The sequence below is a fragment of the Carassius auratus genome, chromosome 26, assembly GCF_003368295.1.
Source record: "Carassius auratus strain Wakin chromosome 26, ASM336829v1, whole genome shotgun sequence".
Classification (NCBI taxonomy): Eukaryota; Metazoa; Chordata; class Actinopteri; order Cypriniformes; family Cyprinidae; genus Carassius; species Carassius auratus.
The window spans coordinates 9038670-9062337 of NC_039268.1; the positions used below are offsets into that span (position 1 = coordinate 9038670).

At 33.6% G+C, this 23668-nt stretch overlaps 2 protein-coding genes and 1 long non-coding RNA gene across 3 annotated transcripts; 1 reads left to right on the forward strand and 2 right to left on the reverse strand.

The window, feature by feature from the left end:
* Positions 1–6321: 6321 nt before the first annotated feature.
* Positions 6322–7408, reverse strand: LOC113044260 (uncharacterized). Its single transcript, XR_003275862.1, has 3 exons — positions 7282–7408; positions 6978–7057; positions 6322–6801 (listed from the first exon to the last, which is right to left on the reverse strand). It is a non-coding gene; the product is annotated as an uncharacterized LOC113044260 (long non-coding RNA).
* Positions 7409–7686: 278 nt separating this feature from the next.
* Positions 7687–23463, forward strand: LOC113044261 (general transcription factor IIE subunit 2-like). The gene is made up of 8 exons (XM_026204072.1): positions 7687–7861; positions 8793–8956; positions 18023–18114; positions 19313–19420; positions 22171–22353; positions 22651–22744; positions 22823–22938; positions 23070–23463. Exons 2-8 carry the CDS (start codon positions 8794–8796, stop codon positions 23187–23189), a joined length of 876 nt encoding a protein of 291 aa, XP_026059857.1. The 5' UTR covers positions 7687–7861; position 8793; the 3' UTR covers positions 23190–23463.
* Positions 9503–14204, reverse strand: LOC113044262 (small integral membrane protein 18-like). Its single transcript, XM_026204073.1, has 2 exons — positions 14106–14204; positions 9503–11519 (listed from the first exon to the last, which is right to left on the reverse strand). The coding sequence occupies exon 2, from the start codon at positions 11516–11518 to the stop codon at positions 11306–11308; it is 213 nt and encodes a 70-aa protein (XP_026059858.1). The 5' UTR covers position 11519; positions 14106–14204; the 3' UTR covers positions 9503–11305.
* Positions 23464–23668: the final 205 nt, after the last annotated feature.

The following is a 23668-nucleotide window of genomic DNA, read 5'->3' on the forward strand; positions in this document are numbered from 1 at the left end:
CTGATTTAGGCGATTTGCAAAGGTTTATTAAAAAAACCTTATACCCACTTCTTCTGTTGGTTGAGCTGGATCACGAATAATTCACACAAACATAAGCTTAGATGTCCGGTCCGGAGTAAATGAGGACTGTTATGTTAATTATGAAATCCAACAACAAAACACCTCAATAGCTTAGGAGACATTCTTTGTGAAACAATAGCGGACTGATGACAGCTCACTCAGAGCAGGTATAAGGTCTGTGACATCAGGAGACAAGAGGAAATGATTTAACGAGATTAGAAAAGAAAAGAAAAGAAAAAGAACTGGAAGGATTTTTATCATTGTGGGTGGGTGGTTGTGTACGCACACTGCCAACACACATTTCAGTTCAAATAACTTGTAAAAGTGCATGTAGCATTGAATGACCCCTTTAATCTTTAATTTTTGGCCACCATTTTGCCATAGATGACACAGCCTCTATAATTTCTTCAACAAAAAACCTATGGACATCCAAGCCTTACAAAAATTAACCATGGTTTTATCTTAACTGCTTAATTTTCTTTTGCTTGAGTTCTGAATTCTTGAGACTTTAAATCAGATAACTGTATTAATAAAATAATAGCCATAGGTAACTGTCTAGAGCTACAATTGTTATTTGTAAATAAAACAATTTAATTAAAATTTATTTTATATAATATTTTATAAAAATTATATTTTTACCCCTAAAGTAGTTTTTTTTTTTTTTTTTTACATAATATTTGAGGAAGGGGAGCACAACAATATAATTCTGCTTAGGGCAGCCATTTGGCCAGCAGTGGCCCAGCACGCAGTCGACCCCTTAATACCATCTAGCATCATTTGAATACTGATTCTGATTGTGTACAGCCATTTATGGCCAGAGTCTGCTTGCTTTCAGATACACACATTCAGCAGATCCACAAACAAACATCACCTGACATTCACTACAGTGCACACTGTCTTCAGATCTTAATCTAGAAGGACTGAATGAGGTAGAATGGGAGGTTTTGGGCAGGCCTACACAGAAGGTGCACGAAACCCAGCAACAAACAGAACCTGCTCATGAATGTTGCAAAAGGGTTCTTAGTTGTTGCATCATGTGGAATCTCATTATATTAATAAACCTTCAAAAAGCTCACTGGTGCACTTGTGTAATATTTTTATATTGAGTCGCAATGCACTATAAAATCATTATTAGTTTATCTACCTTTACAGGAATAAAAAATGAAAAACTGATTAACATACACTTGCACTCATGTTGGTATGAATTCTGTGGAACACATAGGATATTTTTTTGTATTTTCTCCATACAGTGACAGTGGATAAATGTGAAATTAATAGTACAACCCGTCAAGCTCCTAAAACAACATGCACATCATCTATTAAAGGCCACTCTGTATCTCTGTATGTACATTCTGTCCAGTCTGATGTGTCAAGACACGTCACTATATTGACTTCAGGGACATCAAATGACAAGAGACCTATTTACCTTAATATATAGCGTATGGAATTTTACACAAATGAAAACAAGACTGTGAGGGATGGACTAATGTTTACAGTGGAATGCACTATTCAACTTTTTTATAGAGTTTTTGTCTGAAGGTTTTTATAGAAAGACATTTCATCAACTGAACAATCATTATGCAATTAAACTTCAGTGGAATCCAGTAAAACACACATATTCTTATCTCTTATAGCCTTGTTTTCACTCCTGTGAAATATTAAATACCTGCTTACTTTTGAATCAGTTTGCCATTGAGTTTAAATTACATTTTTGTTACAATAAATTAATTTAGCAAAAAAATTTTTTTTTGATATATTACTTCCTAATACTCAATACATTAATACATTTTTGATATAATAGTTACTTCACAATACTCAATACATTAATTCATAGTAAATTATTAAATATTACTGAACCTTTAAATGTCACCATTATGTTAAAGGGACAATAAGTAACTTTTTAGGTATTTTATTATCTAAAATCAATATTTTTATTCATAAATATGCCCTCAATGGTGTACAAATACCTATGCCAATGTTTAAACTAATCCTCGTAAATGAAGAATTTATTATCTTTATATAGGGACGGGTAGGTCGACGGAGGCTTCCATGTAGTTCCGCCATCTTGCAAAACTATAATAGCAGAGAGGGACAAAAAGTACTAAGCCAACGCGTTTCCACAACGCGTTTTCGGTCAGAGCCAGGTGCAAAGCAGTGAGAGGCGCTTGAAACTGCACCAGCAAGTTTAAAAGTCTGGATTGCATTCTTATTATGGACCATACATATGCCGCGCCACAGGAGAAGAAAACATCGTCGCCAAAACAGTCAAAAATAGAACGTAAAAGGAAACGTGACCGTAGATTACAGAAAACAAGAGTTAATGTCGGGGAAGCTTTTTCTAGGTGGAAAGAGCTAATGCTGGATAAAGATTTCAAAAGAGACGCTGAAGTGGCCAGTTTTCTTCTCGACAGGTAAGTCAGTGTTACAATCTATATTACAATATTTTTTTTATATCTAACAATGCACATTATTCAGAAAATATAACGAATAAAGAAGACATAACTACTAATTACAATATTTCATGTTTTCCACAGTCAGTAATTCATACTGTAACATTCGTTTGTTAGTTGTCATGTTGCAGTTTGTTTGAAATAACACACCTGTTCACCTGAAGGAAAACTCGACGAAGTGCTATTAGAAGACATCCCGTCAAAGCTTTTTGGTACATATCGCCTACCGTAGATGCAACGCGCATTTGAAAAAGCGAGGCGCTGGAGAGCAAAATTAGTTTGAATGCAAAATACAATTTCACCACTAGATGGGAGTAATTCCTACTTAGTGTCCCTTTAAAAACAAATCGATAATAAATTAGTAAACTTTAATAAAATGGTAAATTATATTTTGTACTTCTAAAGGTAACTGCGTTTACCCTTGAATAGCACTCTTGTTCTGGTGCATTTGTGACACCAGATATGAATATGAATATTCATATGCAACATTTGAGAGTTACAGAAGAGGGGATTTTCACTGAATAACGTACATTTGAGTCTTTTCTATACATAGCTTTCATATGGATTTTAGGAATGAGCAAATCCCATTCAGTAATTCAATTTTTGATTTTATACTTTTTATGTATACATTTATTTTTTATTTTTTGCATTTGTGGTAATTTGTGCTTTTTACAGTTTATGATCCCAAAATCACCATTCACTTTTAAAAGAGAAGAGCAACATGAAAATGTTGTTAAATCTCTTTTTTGTGCTCCATAAAATACAGTAATATGGGTTCAAAACAATATGACAGTATGTAAATGATGGAATTTTCCACTTTTGGACACCAATTAGGACATCTTGACTTTCCAGGCAGCAAACAGCACTTCTTAACACTCATCTGGATGTTTGGTATAGATTTAAAGAGAAAGGTGTACCCTAAATTCAAAGACCACAATACATTTTTCCTGAAATAGCATTCTCAAGTGTCATGATACATTGCAGCATCTCTGTAGATCTCATTTCTGTCAAGGTTTCTCCCTAGACAACATCTGTGATGTGGTTTTGTCCCAATCCTAATTATAGATAGGAGAGAATGTGATAGGTTTTGAAAATGTCAAAATGATAAAAAGTTTTTACCAGTTATTATTTTCTATGGTTGCCATTTAAAAATTCAATGTCAGAATTTCTGCAAAATAAACTCATTATGAATTTAATGGGTTATCAATTTATTTATTTTTTTAGGCATCTCTTTTGTACTAGCTCAGGAACCCATTATTATTTTTCCATTTCATCTAAATTACTGAAAATTAAACACTCATTCCATTTACCATTTATTCTTGTTCTTTGTTACAATAAAAAGCTGTACTTTAGTACCTCTAAATAAATACCCGATCCTCACAAAAAAAAAAAAAAAGGATAGGGAAATAAACCTGCATTACCTAGTAAAAGCACTAAGCACAATACTGACTTGCTATTCTAGTCTGATAAAAACATAATTAATTTTGACTGTGGGGACCCAAAGAAGAACCTGTAGTTAAATTAATCATCAGCGCCCCCCCATGGTGAGAATCAGACGGTGACTGTAACAAGGAGTTTTGATTTGCACACAAAAGAGCTCCGAACCCACAACCTTAGGGTTAGGAGTCAAATCACATTTATAAAACATAATCTTTGACATTATCCAGTTTTAAATAACTACAACATTGCTTTTTTTTTTTTTTACATGTAAACAAAAGGCAATATGATAAAAAGCATCACTAATGCAGAGACTGTAGTGGGTTTTTGGCTTGGCTTAAAGGAGTCTGATTATCATCAAATTAATCATAACACCGGTGTAGCCTCCGTTTTTCCATCTGCAGTAACCAGCTGCATCAGAGTACCTGAAGGAGGTCTTTTCTCTCCTGTTGTCCACTTATAGAACAGCCTAGAATGTAGAAAACCCATCATTTTTTAATACACACATACTGTATTAACCTATACAACCTCTAAACCACATACCGTATTTCCGGACTATAAGTCTTTTTTTCATAGTTTGACTGGTCCTGTGACTTATAGTCAGGTACGAATTATTTATCAAAATTAATTTGGCTTGAACCAAGAGAAATGAACCAAGAGAAAACATTACCGTCTACACCCGCGAGAGGGCGCTCTATGCTGCTCAGTGCTCCTGTAGCCTACCCCTAATAAACATAGAGCGCCCTCTCGCGGCTGTAGACGGTAATGTTTTCTCTTGGTTCTAAATAAATGCGACTTACATATGCTTTTTTTCCTCGTCATGACTTATTTTTGGACTGATGCGACTTATACTTAGGTGCGATTAATAGTCCGAAACAGATGTTCCCAAACATGCATACTTACTCCGTTATGTACTTGAGTGGTGTCCATTAACTGACATCACCATCTGGCATGAACTTTCTATTCATGAGTGTATCTTAAGTCACTCTAAAAGTAGTAATTATTAGTTGAAAACAAAAAGATTTCCATGAATGAAAATCAGCTATTATATCGTTATTCCTTACGGAAGCAGAATTTTTTTTTCTTTTTTTATAAATATATATATATATAAAAAATAATATATATAAAAATATATATATTACAAATAAACATATTGGCTAAAATCATGTAATGAAAGTCACTGGTAACCAAAACAGTCTTCAAAATACCTTCTTGTGTGTTTTGCAAAAGTAATACAGGTTTAAAACGACACGAGGGTAATTGATGACAGAATTACAATTGTGGGGTTAACTATACTTTGAATGTTTTAATGAGATGATACTCTAAAAAAGAAACTTATACTACCAGCAGGTGGCGGTAAATGTCTTTGAGTCAGGCTATTGAATCATTGTTTCCCAACAAGCCCTATTATATATATATATATATATATATATATATAAATTTTTAGGATCATTATCACATGATCCTTTAGAAATCATTCTAATATGATGATTCATTATCAAAGTTGGAAACTGTTCTGCTGCTTAATATTTTTTCAGAACATGTGATACTTTTTTAGGATACTTTGATTAATAAAAAGAAAAAAAGAAGCTATGTTTTTAAAATATAAATATTTTTTAATAACAACATACACTACTGGTCAGTAATTTTTTTTCTTTCTTTTTAAAAATAAAATCAATACTTTTATTGTGATAGTAAAGAAAATATATTATTAGAATATATATTATTAGAAATTTATTTTTTTATTTTGAGTAAATGCAGTTCTTTTGAACCTTTTATTCATCAAATATATTAGACAGCAGAACTGCTTCCAACACTCATAATAAATCAGAATATTAGAATGATTTCTAAATGATCATGTGATAGACTGGATGTTACACGTGACACTGAAGGCTGGAGTAATGATGCTAAAAATTCAGCGGTGCATCACAGGAATAAATTATTATTTTTTAAGTATATTCAAATAGAAAACTATTATTTTTAGTTTTAATAATATTTCACAATATTACAGTTTTTTCTGTATTTTTGATCAAATAAATGCAGGCTTGATGAGCAGAAGAAACTTCTTTCAAAAACATTAAAAATAGTAATGTTTCCAAACTTTTGGTCTGTATATATATATATATATATATATATATATTTGTGTGTGTGTGCGTGTTTTTATTTATCGATCTCTCTCTCTCTCTATACACACATACACACACACACACACACACACACACACACGTATATGGTTTTGTATTAAAGATGCTGCTTTAGCCCCTGCAAGTGTGAGCAGCCCCCCCTCTCTCAGGTGTTTGGTTGCTAGGTGACTGCAAATCGTGGCAGTCCACACATGCTGCCTCCACATCAAATCAGCATTCTTATACAGAGCTGAGGCACAGAGAATACATTTATACAGATTATAAACTAATATAACAACATAAATAAAAACATTCACTTTAAGAACGGAATTAGACTTTACGCAACCTTGTGACAATACAGTCACAAACTCAACGACAAAAAAATTCTACTTGCCTAGCTAGAATGTGGATGCATTTGCGTTCAGTATACTTCATGGCTTTACATTGAAAATGTGACAAAGTCGAGATTTAGCATGTCATAGATCAATGGTTCTCAACCAGAGGGCCTCAGCAAACTTCCAAAGGACATGACTTAAAACTATTTAAAATGACAACATTATTATTATTAATATAATTTATTTTAACAATATCATTAAGAAATGTAAATATAGGCTAGTTTAATAAAAATGTAAAAAAAAGTGTGTGGCACTGCCACCTGCCCAGCCTCCAGCCACACACAAGATGGCATCAACCTTATCTTTACCTAACAGCTCACCGACATCAGATGTAACCTAAATAAAAAAAGAAAGACAGAGATGTAAAATGCTTAAAGACGACACGTGAAATTAAGAGCCAGACTAATAACTTATTTTCATGAAAATTGGCATAAGCCATTAATCATTCCTAGTTTCACAGTTTTTTAAATTGACAATTAAATTGTAAAAAAAACCCTGGTAGTAGCACCTACCTGGCTGGCTTGTTCAGTCATCTTACTGTAACATTGGCACTGGCTTCTGCATTGGCATTAAGATCTATAGAAGCAACCCACTGTAAATGACAAAACTAAGAAATGTAATTATCCATCTTATTTACATATGACAGGCCACAAGAAATGCATATTTAAGGTTAAATTCAAGACACCGTGACAACTGTGACAAACGAATTAATAATTGACATAATTACTGCAACCCATGGTGGATGTCTAATGTGTGCACTAGAGAGCAATTTGTTTTCAATTAAGTGAGCTGTCTTATGGGCTTAAGACAACTTACACAGTTTTAGCTCTGAACTACTGAACACATGCAGATCCGATCCTAGAGCCCCTTTTCCTCCGTAAACAATCACTTTTTGGGTTTCTGTAGCTGCCATGCTATTTCTTTCTTCATAACCACGAGACTTCGTTTTACAAGTAAAAACAGCACATGCGCCTCCTACTGGTGAAGATGAGAGGCGCAATCAGCTTTTTAATAGAGTTGGGTTTTCAGACCTTTTACCGTGTTTATATGAATCTTCCATTCGTTTTCGTCGTTAACTATACATTTTTTTATCAGTTTATTGTTTGAAAATATATAATAATAACAGTAAATTGGCATTTTGTACAACGCAACAGATGTAATAATCGTTTTGACCAAAGGGCGGCACTGGAGTTGTGTGCAAATCACTATTAAAAACAAAGAAGAAGAAGTCGTTCTTCCGCAGGAAATTCATGTATTTTTGTAGCCTCGCTAGCATTCTGTGACAAGCTTCACATTTAGCGTCTTCTCTAAGTTGACAGCATATGGTCATTGAAAACACTCTTTAAGATTTAACCTAACTGTTTCTCTCTGAGAGAGAAGGCAGTGAGATATTCAGGTAACGCTCAGAACTACTTTATTCAATTGTAGATGTGTTGCTGCATGTTTTATGTGATGCAACGTTAACATGTTTCTGGTTTAACGTTATTTGATAATTCAGATACTGTGATTTATTTTGTTACTTATATTGAATGTCTTCTCAAATATAAAAGTTTAAACGTGTTAGATATTCACTCGGTGTTGACTGTAAATAAGCAATTTATCTCAGTGTTATGGAGATGGATAAACTTCCATCTGGCCTCATATAACTGATCTCTAATATACTGTCTCTCATCTAAAGACGAGAGATGAAGCATGCTCACACTGTGTCAACATCAACCTCTTATGTATATATATTATAGATATATAACAAAATTCTTTATAAACCTAAAAAGGGTTTGTTTTAAATTATTTAGTTGGACCACCAGATATTGAAAGAAAACCAGCCAAGGTATCAATATGGAAACTGGCTGATTATGATTATGGATTTATTATTATTGGTACTATAATTATATAAAAAAAAAAAATATATATATATATATATATATATATATATATATATATATATATATATATATATATATATATTTATTATTAATACAATTATCATTATTATTAAAATAAATCTATCCAAACCATTGCCAGGTAGTCTGTATCATCTCAGCAGAGGATATGGTTATATTTTCAATTGGTAATTTAATAGTGCATTGATTTGTGGATATATTTTGCCAAGTATTTGTTTAATAGTGTACCAATTCATAGTTTTGGCTCGCACCAAACTAGTCAAACAAGAAAAACCTGCTGTAGCATTTGTGTGATGGAGAACCTTGCTTTATTAATTTGCCAGCATTATAAGTAATGTAATTTTAAATGGATAAATTCATTTATATATGTGTATGTACACTCAAAGTCAGTTGAATGAAATGGTTAACTGTGTTGTATGTGTCTAGGATGGATAAAGCTCTACTGAGAGAGCGCGAGCTCTTTAAAAAGAGAGCTCTGTCCACTCCTGTAGTTGAGAAGAGACAAGCAACTTCTGAGGCCTCTGGATCTTCCAAGAAGAAAAAGAGCAAACCAGACAAAGAGACGTCGTCATCCTCCAAAAACAGCACAGGTCAGAGAGTAGATGTGTTATGTTATTTCCTTTTCAGATAAATGCTGTTCTTTTCAACTTTCTTTTCATCAAAGAATTGAACCATGTATCAAAGAAAATGAATCACTGTTTCTGCAAATATATAAAAAAGCGCAACTCTTAATTAATAATGAATGTTTTTTGTTTTTTTTATAACATGTTGAAAATTCAGCTTTGCCATCACAGGAACTAACTTATGCTGGGTACAGAACAAAAGATTTTCTACATCTTATAAGATTTTCAAAATGTGATAGACCACAAACATGAGGATAAAAAAATCCTAGATTTAACTGTTTTGGTCCTGTAGTGTGTGGTGCACCATGATGTGACAAAGACAGCACACCACACACAAACAGATTTTCAACCAGAGTCTCGACTGTGAACACAGGAAATCTCACAAAATCTTGTGAGACTTCAGAATAAGTCCAAAAATCAGCCTGCTTATCTTTTGGTGTGTAGCCAGCATTACATTGATAGAAAAAAAATCATAATTCAAATAACAAAACAAAAAGGGAAGCAAACCCAAACTTCTTATTACATATGATCATATTTATTGTATTGATGTTTTAGCAATGGCATCAGCATTTCTAAACCATTACTCTTATGTTTTTGGAAGATGCTTAAACATTACCAATATAACAAAACAGTAGCTGAAGCTGCTTGCACTAGGACTTTATTGTTATTGGTTTGCAAAAATATGCATTGCAATCTGAATTGCTGAAGTACTTTTCTAAAATGAAAGCATCCTCGATTGCTCATATCAGCTTCTTCGTCACTTCTCATCCTGTTTAAAGTAAAAACCAGTGTTAATAGCTAGAATGACATTGAGGATTCTTAAATTGATTTCAGTGAGCAAGTACAAACAGGATATATTTGTATTTTTGTGGATGATCACCCAGGCAATGCTTGTGATACTGGGACTGTCCTGGGCAGGGCCACATTTAGCAAAACCTTCACCATGGGCCTCCTGGCTCCTGTCTGCCCATTTTAAGGCATTTTGCCTTTTTAGTTTGGACAGTGTAATGACAAAATACTTTTGGCACCAACCAGCTCTTGTTTGTTAGAGTAGATAGTCATATGAGGATTGTGTGAGAACGGACTAGTACAGTGGAGATGGACTGATATTACCTTTTTGATATTGAAAGTTGTTTAATTGTTTGATAAGAAATATGCAGAACAGATTTAATTATTTAAGTAAAATAATAGTTTGCAGATAATAATACTAATGATTGCTGTTGTGTGTGTTGTATTTATGGTCATTTGTTTTTGCAATCTGAATTCTTGCCATGTTTGTTTTGGGTTTTACATTTAGAGTTACATAAGTTAGGCTATTTTAAAAGTTGAGTAATTACTCTGACTATATATATTTTTTTTAACTGTGACTATACCTGTGAATATACCATTGTTGTGTGCTTTATTTTATAGCCCCACCAAAAGGTGCTGTTTATTGCTACACAATATTAATAAAACCAATAACCAGCTATGTTGAAAACTCTGAATATAAAAAAAAAAACATCAATGGATCTAAGTCTTTATCTCTAACTCTCATGGTTTCTTGTGTATTTTAGGCCAGTCATATTGGCAGCATCATGCCTTATTAAAGTTGTAGTCTAGTTCTTGTAAGTGCTCAGTCGAGCAAAGCTCCAGCACAGGCCTGTTTCTGCACGTTTTTGAGCATGAAGACAGATTTCAGTTTACTGCTAGCAGCTGATCATATCTTCTGTGACCCTGATGGGAACCACACATTTCTCATGCTTGTATGATTTTTTTTTATTATATAATTTTAAATACACAATTTTAAGGCATTGCAAAGATGCAATAATTGGCCTTTAGTGTGCTTCTTGATGTAGATAGAACTTTCATTATTCATATATTAAATCTCAACTTAAAGTGAATGTAAACGTACACATACAAACATCATCTTTAGAAGTAGAATCATAATGGATGTAGAATATTAATTCTATAATACTGACATGTAGACTTTGTCATCCCACACAAAGGGAACAATTCATGGAAACACATTTCATAAAATACAGTGTTATATACAGTTTCATTACACAATAGTACCGGAATACTGAATGCAGACTATAAGGAGACAATAAGCAAGCAAGTTTTTCCCTCTATTTCTGGTCTAAATGTAATATTTGAAGCCATGGAGACACCTGTGCTGCGTACTGCTGTGGGAGTAGAGGGCTTCTGTCTCTGTATGTGTCTGGCGTGTTTTAAGGGACTCCAATCTGACGATGAGCTCCGTCCAAACCTGCAGCCTTTTCCACCAATCTACTGTTGTGGTTCCTATGGAGACCGTGTCCGCTGTCACCATGGTCACAACTAAACCACCTCGTCTTGCTGGCGGCGCAGGTCACGGACGGTTTTGGTTTTGGTGAAACATGCGCAGTCCAGCAGCTCATAGAGGAACGCCAGTGTGGCGAGGGAGAGGATGGTGAGGATGAAGAGGAGGAGGATGATGAAGCAGGCAACATTCCAGCCGTCGTGAAAGGGATAGATCTGCTGGATCAGAGCAGAACTGCTGGACATGTTCATACTGCAGAGACACCAATAAATACAGTCAGTAAATTGAAGAGGAAGATGAGCAATGGGAAAAAGATTGAGTGTGGGTAGGAATAAAGATGGAGGCATGGTGATTGACAGATTGAATGGCAATTTCTTCATACCGCTTTGTCCTTTTTGTGGTGTTGATGGAAAAAGGACATACATTAGAGCATGATGAAAGTCACAGTTTTTTCATACAGTGCTTTAGCTGTCAATCAGAAATCTTTGTTCGTTACATTGCAGCCCACTCTCTTTGAGTATCTTGCAGCATTAGTTTAGGTTTTCAGTACACCATGTTAAGTTAAATAGAGTTCAATTCTAGATTGATCACCCGTGACTGTCACCCATGCTTCTGTTGCGCTCCATCTAGCTGATTTTTTTAATTACAAGATCACACCTTAGAAATAGAAATGCATCTTATTTGGATCTACATCTGGGTTATTTGGTTGCCTTCTTGAAAAACATTTAAATTTGCATGAAAATTAATCAAGACAGTAAGTATTGTCATAAAATTACATTTACTGTTTGTTCTAATGCTAATACTTATATATATATATATATATATATATATATATATATATATATATATATATATATATATATATATATATATATATATATATATATATATATATATATATATATATATATATATATAATTATAATTATTATTATTATTTTAATTCAGTATCAACAAGTTACTTTTTGGTTCATGAATTTAAAAATGGCACTACCATTCAAAAGTGTTTATTTTGAAATATTTCTAAAAGAAGGCTCTTATGCATTCTAAGGCTGTATTTATTTAAACAAAACATATTATTAGGATTTTATAGAAGTAAGCTGTTCTGTGTTAACCCTCTCAGGCTCAAATTAAGTTTTAGTAACTTGGTAAATTTAGTAACCTATAGTAAAGTTTTTAGTACTCCAGATTCATAAAATATGTATCTGGAGTAATAAGGTTTTTAGTTACTTTACTGTTGCAAATCTGCAACGCCTGCCTTGAGAGGGTTAATATATTTTAAAATGTCAATTTAATCCAGTCATTTCTCCAGTCTTCAGTGCCACATCATAAGTCAGAAATCATTCTTATATGCAGATTTGGTGCTCAAGAATATTTCTTCTTCTTATTATTATTGCTGTTGAAAATAGTTGTTCAGCTTCATATTTTTGTGGAAACCATGATGCATTGTTTCTTTGATGCATTACAAATACAAAACAGCATATTTATTTTTTGTAACTAGTCCTTTACTGTCATTTTGATGTATTTAAATGAATTTTGCTGAATGAAATTAATTTCTTTAAAACATTTTTTTGAATGGTAGGATACTTGATGGGTTTAAATATTCTTTGCCAAACACTTATCATATTAGTCCATCCCAATCCAAAGTAGACTAAAAATAGGATGCTAAAGCTGCCTGGATTATACTATATTTCTGCATGTACAGATATAAGAAAGTACAGCTTTCAGAAATATAGTATAATCCAGGCAGCTTTAGCATCCTATTTTCAGTCTACTTTGGTTTGGGATAGACTAATCCTAATCTTGAATATTATGTAGGACAAATAGAATGAAAAATGCAATTGTGCTGTACTAGAGAAATGAATTTAGATGAATCAGCTGACCTAGTTTGCTTGAGTGAACATTGTGTGTGTTGTGTAGGTTCAGACCAGAGTGAAAACTAATGTACAACACATTCTATTATGTAGCTTGAGGCTTAGATAATGTGATTTTCTTATATAGGGTTTGAAGTTCATTCTGATGATCTATGGTATTCGTTATCACATATGTCACAAAAGCAGGATCTGTGCACATCAGGAATGCAACTGTAGGTGTAATTAGATTAACCGTAACATGACATGAGCAATGCCAAAGCATTTCTCATACTTGTCTGATTTTGCACATGCGCTTCTACAAGAATACAGCTTCACTTTCGATCCAACCATGACCCACAGAAGAGAGTTCCTCCATCTCCAGAGAGATTTAAACTTCTTTTCACATTAAATTATTCAGTGTTTTTATTTTATGTTTATTAAAATGTTTTAAAGACCTGGTCTTGTGACGTTGTAAAGTCCCTTATAGACAAAAACAGTCTCGTCTGAAACAGACAGATGGCTCCTGCTTGTCCTGCTCTCCAGAGACCCCCACCCCAAGCATCTTTTGTTTTGGTGCTACCATTTCTTTCAAACCCTTTTCTAATGTTTGTCCCTTTTGAGAATTATAGATGCTAATAAATTAAATTATTTTTTTGTTCATTTTCCATGCACAATCAATTTGATATTCTGTGGTGTAATGATCTAGAATTGCACAGTCAGATTTCAGCTGTCTTGATCCTCCATGTGTGTGTACGAGTATCATTTCCGAACAAGATCTGATGCTCGATTACCTTATACATGTTTGTTACACAATATGTGCGTACATTTTAGTTATGGTCGCACAGCTTTGTCATGCATATTGTCAATATGAAGAGTCAATTACTAAAGGAATCCATTGACGTTTATATAAAACAGAGATGGTGGTGTTTTAGTCTGTAGGAGTATTATTTTGCATTATGTTGTGATTTATAAAAGCAGGACATACCTGGGTGTGAGTGTCTGGGATGCAGGGTGATGCTCTTGCTCGCCTGTGTGTTGTCTTGTCGCTCACGCTCTCTATCTCTCTCTCTTTCCTTACCCCACCTTTTTCTGGAACCGTGTATTGCACTGGCTGTTCTGAGTCTCTGCTCTGAAACGATTGGCTGGCTGTCCTGTCTTTCAAAGCATAGGCCATCCAACCTACTGTAATGCATCTGCTCTCAGCATTAGGTCCCGCCCACACAATGAATCATTCATGAGTCAGTTCCAAGATGCGGCTGAGACTGGCTGTGCTCCAGTTGCCAGGGTTTGAGAGCAGGGTGTGGAGGAGAAAGAGGATGTTATGCTAGAGCTATATGAACCCCAGAAAATTATTCTTTTTACCGCTGTTACAAGGATGGAGAAAACTGGATGAAAGCAGGATGAGCACTGATAATAAAAAATAAAAACTGAAATATGACGTCATTGTTTGTCCAGGTTTGCATTAGATTCAAGTTGAGTTGGGGCGATATATGGCCAAAAAAGCTCATGATTAAAATTGTCATATCAGTCTATCATGTCAAATATTTCTTTCTTTCAAGTTTAAAGTAATATTTTGTCCTTGTGAGTAAAAGTTGTAGAAATCAGGTCATTATTGATTTAAACTTTTTTTTTTTCCTTTTTTTTTTGTCGTCCGAGCATGACAAATTTACTAAACAGTTGAAAATTTCACAGATCTCAAGTGCAATATTCAAACTATCAAAGCACTTATAATAATACAATATTTTCTCTATATCGAAATAAGCATGAATAAAAGTATAATATTTTTCAGTCCTTTTCCCTAAATATTAAATATCTTAATTGATTTGAGAAATTAATTTCTGCATGTTCTAATGAGTGATGTTGTAAATCATGAAACAGGTTTTTATTTCCTGGCTTTGACATGATGCATGCAGATGTAAATTTATGTTCATTAACATAAACAATGACATCTATAAAAATTGTAACAATCTCATATTAGGGTGAAAATGTAAATATTCTGACTGCACCTCACTACCATGGTAAAATGTAACCATATTGTTTCTATAGTATTTGTATGAAGAACAAATTCTATAGCTTAATAACAACCATTACTCCTTTCATTCATTTAATACATGTCTACATTGATAATATAATAAAATGCCACATATCCCACTTTTTGTGCTTTATGTAACATTATGTACTACAATAATTTTTTATATTTGCTAGAAATGAAATCAAAAGTTGAAAAAATGTTTGGAAACATACATTTAAACACAAATTGAGCTCCAAGCACAGCTTTCGAGACTTTACTGAAAGTAATGAGAACTTGCTCTCACAACTGAGTGTTTTTGAACAAATTATTAAAAGAAACAGCTAAATTTTTTGTGAGCCAGACTGTACTGGTTGTGCTGCATTTTTATGTTTGTATACAACCCACATGGACATCTCAGTAGAAAAAGGTGTTACTTTGCCATTATTTTGCAGTACACAATCTGAATCAGACTGCAAACTCATATTAATAACTCTGGTAAATCTGGCAAAGAGTTTGTGGTGTTGTAGATTTAGAAACAAAAAGTGGTACAGGAAATTTAAATGTCTAAATTTGTATCCTCTTATTACTGAATATTGTTCACAGTCCAAAAATCAGTCAGTATCGTATTTGGTCAGTATTGAAAAGTAAAGAATATTTGCAGAGTTATTAGGCCATGTTTTCTCCCTTTTTTTCCAAACTCCCACAAATGCCAGTCTCCCCTTTTTTGCAGAATGCGATATATCTGCTCAACCAATCACAGCGCACCATTCCACACACTCTAGACTGTAATGGAGGCACTCTGAATAAACCCGGAATCCTAGTTTTCCTCATCTACATTGTACTTTGTGGTCACCAACAAGGGGTGCACGTCAAATCACATGTAGCTGTCATGTCATCAGAAAAGCCGGTTCTGTGATTAATAGAACCAGTAAATCTCCATCACATGCTTTCAGATGAAAATTATTCAGATGCCTTTAATACACCGAGCCATAGATCACTGACAAGCTACGCTGTATTGTGTTCGTTGGCTGAATCGCATTCGATTATGAACGCGATATTGCATAGCTTTTCAGTGTTAGTGTTTTTATTAATGCCATTCATGTTTTTGTTAATACAGCACATAGCACTGGCATATAAATTAATGTAACATACACGCTTAAAAATAAAGGTGCTTCACATTTTTGTCTAAATGGTAATTAAAAGAACTTTTAACATCTAAAGAACCTTGCTGTTTCATGAAAGATTATTTGTGATGACAGAAGGTTCTTCAAGGAAAGAAAGAAATTATTATTTGAAGAACCTATGACTGAATGGTTCTTTGTGGAACCAAATATGGTTCTTTTATGGAATTGTTGTGTAGAACATTTTTGAAGCACCTTTATTTTTAACAATGTAGCAAATATCAATGAACTTTTGGAAGTTGAATGTAAGGGACATTTCACTTTGGAATTTCTGTGGTTTAATGTGATCATTTTATGTATGTGGATCAACTTACTATGTTGTGAATTTTCAACCGTTTCAATATGAAAAATGGATATAAAAAAGTGTCATGGATTTATTGCAATTTAAGAAAAACATATATAAATTTATGTTATTATAACCCAAAGATGCTATGTGAAAGTTTGAAATGGAAAATTTTTACTCAAATTAATCAAAATGGATTTATTGCGTTTTGGAACCAAACTCTTCATATATACTTTGTTTCTTAACACTTTCATTACTGAGAACATCTTAATAAAAATGTTAAGCGTGTTAAAGAAATCATGGTAGCACCTCATGACATTTTTTTAAGGCTACTACAGCCGATTCATCGATTCATCGAAATTTTTACATTTCAATATGAATTTGTGTACACAACATTCTTAATGTTTGAATAACTGCTAAAGATATTTTTAGTATTTTAAAATTTGCTTGTCAAATCCTTATACATCAGTGACCCATAATATGTGTGTGTGTGTGTGTGCGTGCATTTAAAAAGATATAAACTTTAGTTTTATAAGGTAATCCTTTTTTTAATCCCTCGAGAGAAATTTCCATGACAGAGTGCTCACATGAAACACAGATCCTCAAATACCAACATATATAATCACTTCAGTAATTAAACATAAATATAACCACTTATGAGCATCAAATAAGCATGGTATTGCTCAAAAAATTTAACCAGTCAAAAATGCAAAATATGTGAAAAATTTACAGCAGCTTATGCTTAAGAATGCATTAATAACTAGCATTCCACATTTAATATAATGTTGTCTCTGAGCTCAAAGACATAAAATCCATATAAAGAACAAACAAGCTGAGCAAACAAGTGTAATAAGTTTCTGAAATGAATGCTTCATTTATACTGTGCTTACCTAGAATCTTTTTCCAACAGTTTCACTATTATTAATAAACCGTACAGCTCTGTTATTGTTATACTGCTATATATTCTTACATCATACTATTATTTTATACATGTAGAAGACTGTTTTGATGTCATGCAAATAAAATATATTTTTGTCAGATGTTTTCCTTTGCTTTAGAGAAAGTGTTGTCAAATGGATTACATCAAACCAATAAATTAAGGGATCTGAATGGCGAGAGTGCCTTTTCTCTTTGCACTTTGTCAGAATAGACATTTTGTTGCTGTTTTGTTCTGCTTTTTCATTTCACTCTTGATTCTTGGTTTTTAGTAAGAAAGTGTCTGCAGACAGCAGAAAGAATTGTAAATGCTGTGGAATATATCTGCCAAAAACGAACTTTTTGTTAGAAAACAGCATGTGTTATTACTTTTATTGTTGTTTGAAAGGATTATAGTAGTTATTGCATTAATAGCCTCTTAGTTGCAGCACTTACTTATTATAGTCTCTTATCTCTTCTCTTGTTGTCTTTGTTCTCTTTTCATCGTTCAGATCCCAGCAATGGCTCCTTCAATCTCAAAGCACTTTCTGGGAGTTCAGGTTACAGATTTGGAGTTTTGGCCCGAATTGTCAACTACATGAAGGTAATATGAAAATACACACATTTCCATAGTTCAGTGGTCTGTTCAACAAGCAAGTAATGTTGGCAAAAGACCGGTACTTAGGTAGCAAGCCGGTAGTAAAATAAAAAATGAAAATGTCACGGTAACCCGCCAAAATAAGTTCATTTTTACATAAAGGCATTGTGCTAGAAATATTACTATTATTTAGTAGAATGTATGTGATACTGCTACTACTGTTGAAAAAAATGTATAAAACTTTTTTTAAGAAAAAAATCACACAATATTTCTTCCATGTTTTATTTATTTTTTTAAATTATTAAAAAAAAAAATTTTTTTTTACATTTTATTCATTAAATTACATTTGGGTGAAACTTTAAACACAATTGTAAAGAAGTATAAAGAATGGGATTGGTTTTATTTTTAGTGATTATTTTTTGTGAAATATTTTTTTTCATATTTTTGTGTTTTGCTTTGGTACCGAAATTGATACTGAGAACTGTGGATTTTCACTGGTATCCGTTCCGAATACTGAAATTTTGGTATTGTGACACTACAAGCAAGAATTTGTTGCAGTGTCTGTCAATTGACACTTTTCTTGCTGCTTTATGATCATTTCCTATCTCACATTAGAGCACATTACAGACTGCACTTTATTTGAGTGAAACAGTTTCTTTTAACTTTCAGAATGGGATTCAGAATGCAGTACAGAATACAATTCCCACAGGATGACCCATGGGAATGAAATTATCATGCACTTGAGCAATCCTCACTGTCATTAAACACATGCTCCCTGGAAAATCTAATTTTATTCTAATTATTCTAAACTCAGCACATCTATTGGCAGTCTTATATTTGTACCAATTTTTTTTATCTAAAATGATGATTAATTCTGATCGTTTTTGATAGTGTGCTTGAAAGAAAAGTCAAAAGTGACAAACTCTCTTAACAACAGTTACTCCACCTGACCTGAATAAATACTGTAAAAATTTAACCCTGTGACTTATTTGCATTGTCAGATTCATGTTACAGTTGTTCAATATCATCGCAAGCATTTTGTCACTTTTTTTTCCCTCCTCCTTTTTTTTGTGTGTCAGTCTTGGCAGTTTCTCAAAGTGACATGACAGTAATTAAAGGCTGTCAGGCTATAATCCACAGATGTAGATGTAGCTGTGACGCATTTAAACTCTCTTTTTACATCTCATGTCTTTCTCTTTTTCAGACAAGGCACCAAAGAGGTGATACTCATCATCTGACTCTGGATGAAATTCTGGATGAGACCAAGCTGCTGGACATAGGCATGAAGCAGAAACAGTGGCTTATGAGCGAGGTGTGTGTGTGGGCATGAGAGAAAGACATTTGGTCTCATTCACTAATAACTGTGTGGATATTTTTGTATTTATAGGCACATGAGAACGTCTCACAAAAAATATTCTGCCTAATTCACAACAATCAAGTAAAAAACCCCATCAGGGGTTTATTTTAATTCAATTCAGTTCAAGTTTATTTGTATAGCACTTTTTACAATACAAATCGTTACAAAGCAATTTTACAGAAAATTGCGGTTCTACAATATTTAGTAATAGCTTATAAGTGGTGACTGTCAGTTTGTGCACGTATGACAGGATTATTCAGAAAAATTAATACAAGACTTAGTCAGCCAGACGATTAACAAGCAATTATTATATGATGCAGTCACACTTGTAGCCATATTTGTTAGTTCTGTTTGTTGATTTATGGTTGGCATCATCGGGGGTCCTCTGAGGGTCAGCATCATCTCTTCTCAGGTGTTCTGGATCCAGACTGGAGCTTGTGTAAATCCTAGTTACATCCCGTGGCAAAACATAGAAACAAATAGAGACATCATTAGTGTAGCTGCTGTTCCAACAAAGTAAAATTAAATAGAATAAGAATGCACATTTGATCAGATGCAACTACACTCACAATTTAAGAGATCCATTATTCGAATGATTGGCAAAAGAGATGCGTTTTTAATCTAGATTTAAACAGAGAGAGTGTGTCTGAACCCCGAACATTATCAGGAAGGCTATTCCAGAGTTTGGAAGCCAAATGTGAGAAGGCTCTATCTCCTTTAGTGGACTTTGCTATCCTTTGCTATCCTAGGAACTACCAAAAGTCCAGCGTTTTGTGACCTTAGGGAGCGTGATGGATTGTAACGTGGTAGTAGACTAGTTAGGTACACAGGAGCTAAACCATTTAGGGCCTTATAGGTAAGTAAGGATTTTATGTTGGAAGAAAAAGACTGCAGAATTCTAGACTAGTATTAAACACATTTTTGTAGGAGATTACAATTATTACATGATATGCTTATTATCTGAAACCATGATAATCACTTGCAAACAGTCTTAATTCATTTTGTTATATATATTTATTAGGGATGCACAGGTTGACTGGCCATAAATCGGAACCGGACGGTTTTTGCTAAAAACGATCGACAATCGGACGGTTTTTGGTCTTTTTTTTTTTTTTGCCAATTTTTCCAGAAGTGCGCCCGCATGCACGGACTACATTGTAATCATTTACTATCAGGTTAAAAACTAAAACAAATACTGAATGTTGATTAAGAAACATCTTATTGAATGTGTGTTCATTGTGTTGTTTGGATTGTAGAACTATGCATTTGTTGCCTTTAATTTCATATGGTTACAATTACTCTTTTAATTTAAGGCCAGTAACAGATTCAAATATGGATGTATAATAATTTCTTGTGTTTGAACGGTGGTAAAACTGAAGTTATGCTCATTGGTTCCCGTTATCAAATTTCTAAAGCTGGTTGTCTGTCCCTGACTCTTGACGGCTCTGTCTTGGAAATACAGAGTCAAGTGAGGAACCTTGGAGTTATCTTTGATGCAACTACAGTTTGTCTTTTGATTATTTTGTCCAGAGCACTGTTAAAAACTTTTTTTTTTCACCTCAGAAATATTGCAAGATTGCTTCCTATATTACATTTTACAGTCGCGGATATTCTGATAAATTCCTTTGTCGTCTCAAGTTTAGATTACTGTAACACTCTTTTAGCTGGAGCTTCTAAATCTACACTTAATAAGTTGCAATATGTAAAAACTGGGACTAGAATTGGCAGTCATATTACTTAAGTGTTAGAATGTTTGCACTGGCTCCAGGTCAGGTTTAGATTGGATTTCAAAATTATGATGTTTACTTTTAAAGCACTAAATGGTCTGGCACCATATTACCTTACAGAATTGTTACATCCATACACTCCTAGTCGTAGATTGCGTTCCTCTTAGTCAAACTTGTTGGTTGTTCCTCAAACACGTCCAAGATCTATGGGTGATAAGGCTTTCTCTTTCTATGCTCCCTGTATCTTGAACTTAGGGAAGTTCAGAATTGATGTTTTTAAAGTTCAACTTGAGACTTTTTTTTTTTTTTTTTTACTTGCATTTGCTTGTTGATTTTGTGTTGTTTTCTTTATTGTATTGATTATATTGTGTTCACCGGTGTGAGAAGCTGCTTTTAAAGGCGCTTTCTAAAATAAAGTATTATTATTATTAATATAACTTCAACTGAATTCTGGAAAACTGGATTCGTCTGAAAGATATAAGTCATATACACCTAGGATGCCTTGGGAGTGAGTAAAATGCAGCCCAATTTAAATGTTTTGTTTGTTTGTTATTTTGTTATTTTGTAATGTTTGTTATTCATTATTATTTTTGTTAATTGTTTGAGTTTTGTTTGTCTGATTCTTTTTTGTTTTTGTTTTATTCTTTGTCTTTTAAGTCTTAGTTTGTTTTTGCAGAAAAAAAAACAGGTCTTGTGCGTGGAGTGGTATGGTAATGCATGTTGTCTGTAGTAGCAGCTGGACTTCCACTGATTGCAGAATTTGTAAAAAAAATATGCTTTCTTATTGGATTTACATATGGTTCTGGGGCCGTGTGTTTTAATAATTTACATATTACAGTTTGTTTTGACCACAGAATGCCATTGATTTGACGACAGATTGACCAATCAAAATCATATGTTCCTAGGAGTCATGGACTAACACACAATATTCCAAAGAGACCCATTCAAAAAAATAAATCTAAGTCTTTCTCCCTCCAGGCATTAGCAAGTAATCCTAAGATTGATGTTCGGGAAGGTAAATATGCCTTTAAACCCAAGTATCATCTGAAGGATAAGAAAGCTCTGCTAAGACTACTGGACAAACACGATCAGCTGGGACTAGGAGGAGTGTTACTAGACGATGTTGAAGAGGGTCTACCCAATTCAGCCAAGGCTATTAAGGTAAAAAAAGAAGTAAAATTTTCCTTTTTAAACATAGGTGTAACATTTTCTAGACAGTGCATTTAAAGCATCATATACACAGAAACTTCTGAATGTTTTGAGGCATTAGATGTACTGTGATTTATTTTATTTTTTACTTTTTAGCACCTAATTTGCATATAATAATTATTTACATGTAATTCATCTGCCAGCTGTTTTTCTATAATCAATGTATAGTTATAGTTATCAGCAAGAAAGAAGCTAATTAGCTTTTTAAAGATTTGATGTACTTAATTTAGTTTTGTGTATTTTGTTCAGGCACTTGGGGATCAGATTATATTTGTGACCAGGCCAGATAAGAAGAAGGTTCTTTTCTACAATGACAAACACTGTCAGTTTGTTGTTGATGAAGGTGTGTGACAAACATTATTACATAATCTAAGAGTTCTGGTAATTTAGTATCGTAATGTCAGTGTCATTCATTCTCCAGAGTTCCAAAAGCTGTGGCGCAGTGTTCCTGTTGATTCCATCGATGAGGAAAAGATCGAAGAGTACCTGAAGAAGCAGGGCATATCGTCCATGCAGGAGACAGGACCAAAGAAAATGGTGCGTTCTGTTTCTCACACACATGCAGATAAACAAACAACAAACTTGCTCCAGATTGGCTGGTTCATGCATATTTGTGTGGGTGTTACGGTTGCCATGAGGTTGACGTGATTTGTGATTGGTTGTCACAGGCACCCATTCCGAAGAGGAAGAAACCTGGAACACAGAAAAAGAGACGGTTTAAGACTCATAATGATCATCTGAACGGAGTACTGGAGGACTACTCTGAGGGAGTTCCCTCCAAGAAGTGACACACACATGCAGCTTTAGAGGCTCGAAGTGACAAGACCGATATCTGTGTGATGTTTGTATATCTGATCTAATGTCTTATTGCCAAAACCATAGAGACATGCAGATACACACACACATACACCCTTAAAACTGTACTGCGTGACACGAATGTGAACAGATTGTAAATATTTCCTTTCCACTGTTATGTTTTACTTTTTGCTAGTGCTGTAAAAATTGACAATTAGGCTCTTCTTTCTATAGATTTAAAGATTAAAAAAGAGCAACCAAACCACATCCATTGTTTCCTTTCAAAGTTATTTATGTATTCTTTTTGGGATCAGCAATAGTTTTTGTTTAAGTTTCTCCTGCTCCTCAAGCCAAGCCATTACTTGATCAGAAATATAAAGAAAAAAAAGTGATATTGTGGAATATTATTGCAATTTAGAATGTTTTATATATGTTTAAAATATAGTTCATTTCTGTTGTGGCTAAGCTTAAT

Coding starts and splice junctions, on each gene's coding strand:
- LOC113044261 (XM_026204072.1), top strand. CDS start 8,794: ATGGATAAAGCTCTACTGAGAGAGCGCGAGCTCTTTAAAAAGAGAGCT. Junction 19,421..22,170: donor AACAGTGGCTTATGAGCGAG/GTGTGTGTGTGG, acceptor TTCTCCCTCCAG/GCATTAGCAAGTAATCCTAA. Junction 22,745..22,822: donor TCAGTTTGTTGTTGATGAAG/GTGTGTGACAAA, acceptor TTCATTCTCCAG/AGTTCCAAAAGCTGTGGCGC.
- LOC113044262 (XM_026204073.1), bottom strand. CDS start 11,518: ATGAACATGTCCAGCAGTTCTGCTCTGATCCAGCAGATCTATCCCTTT.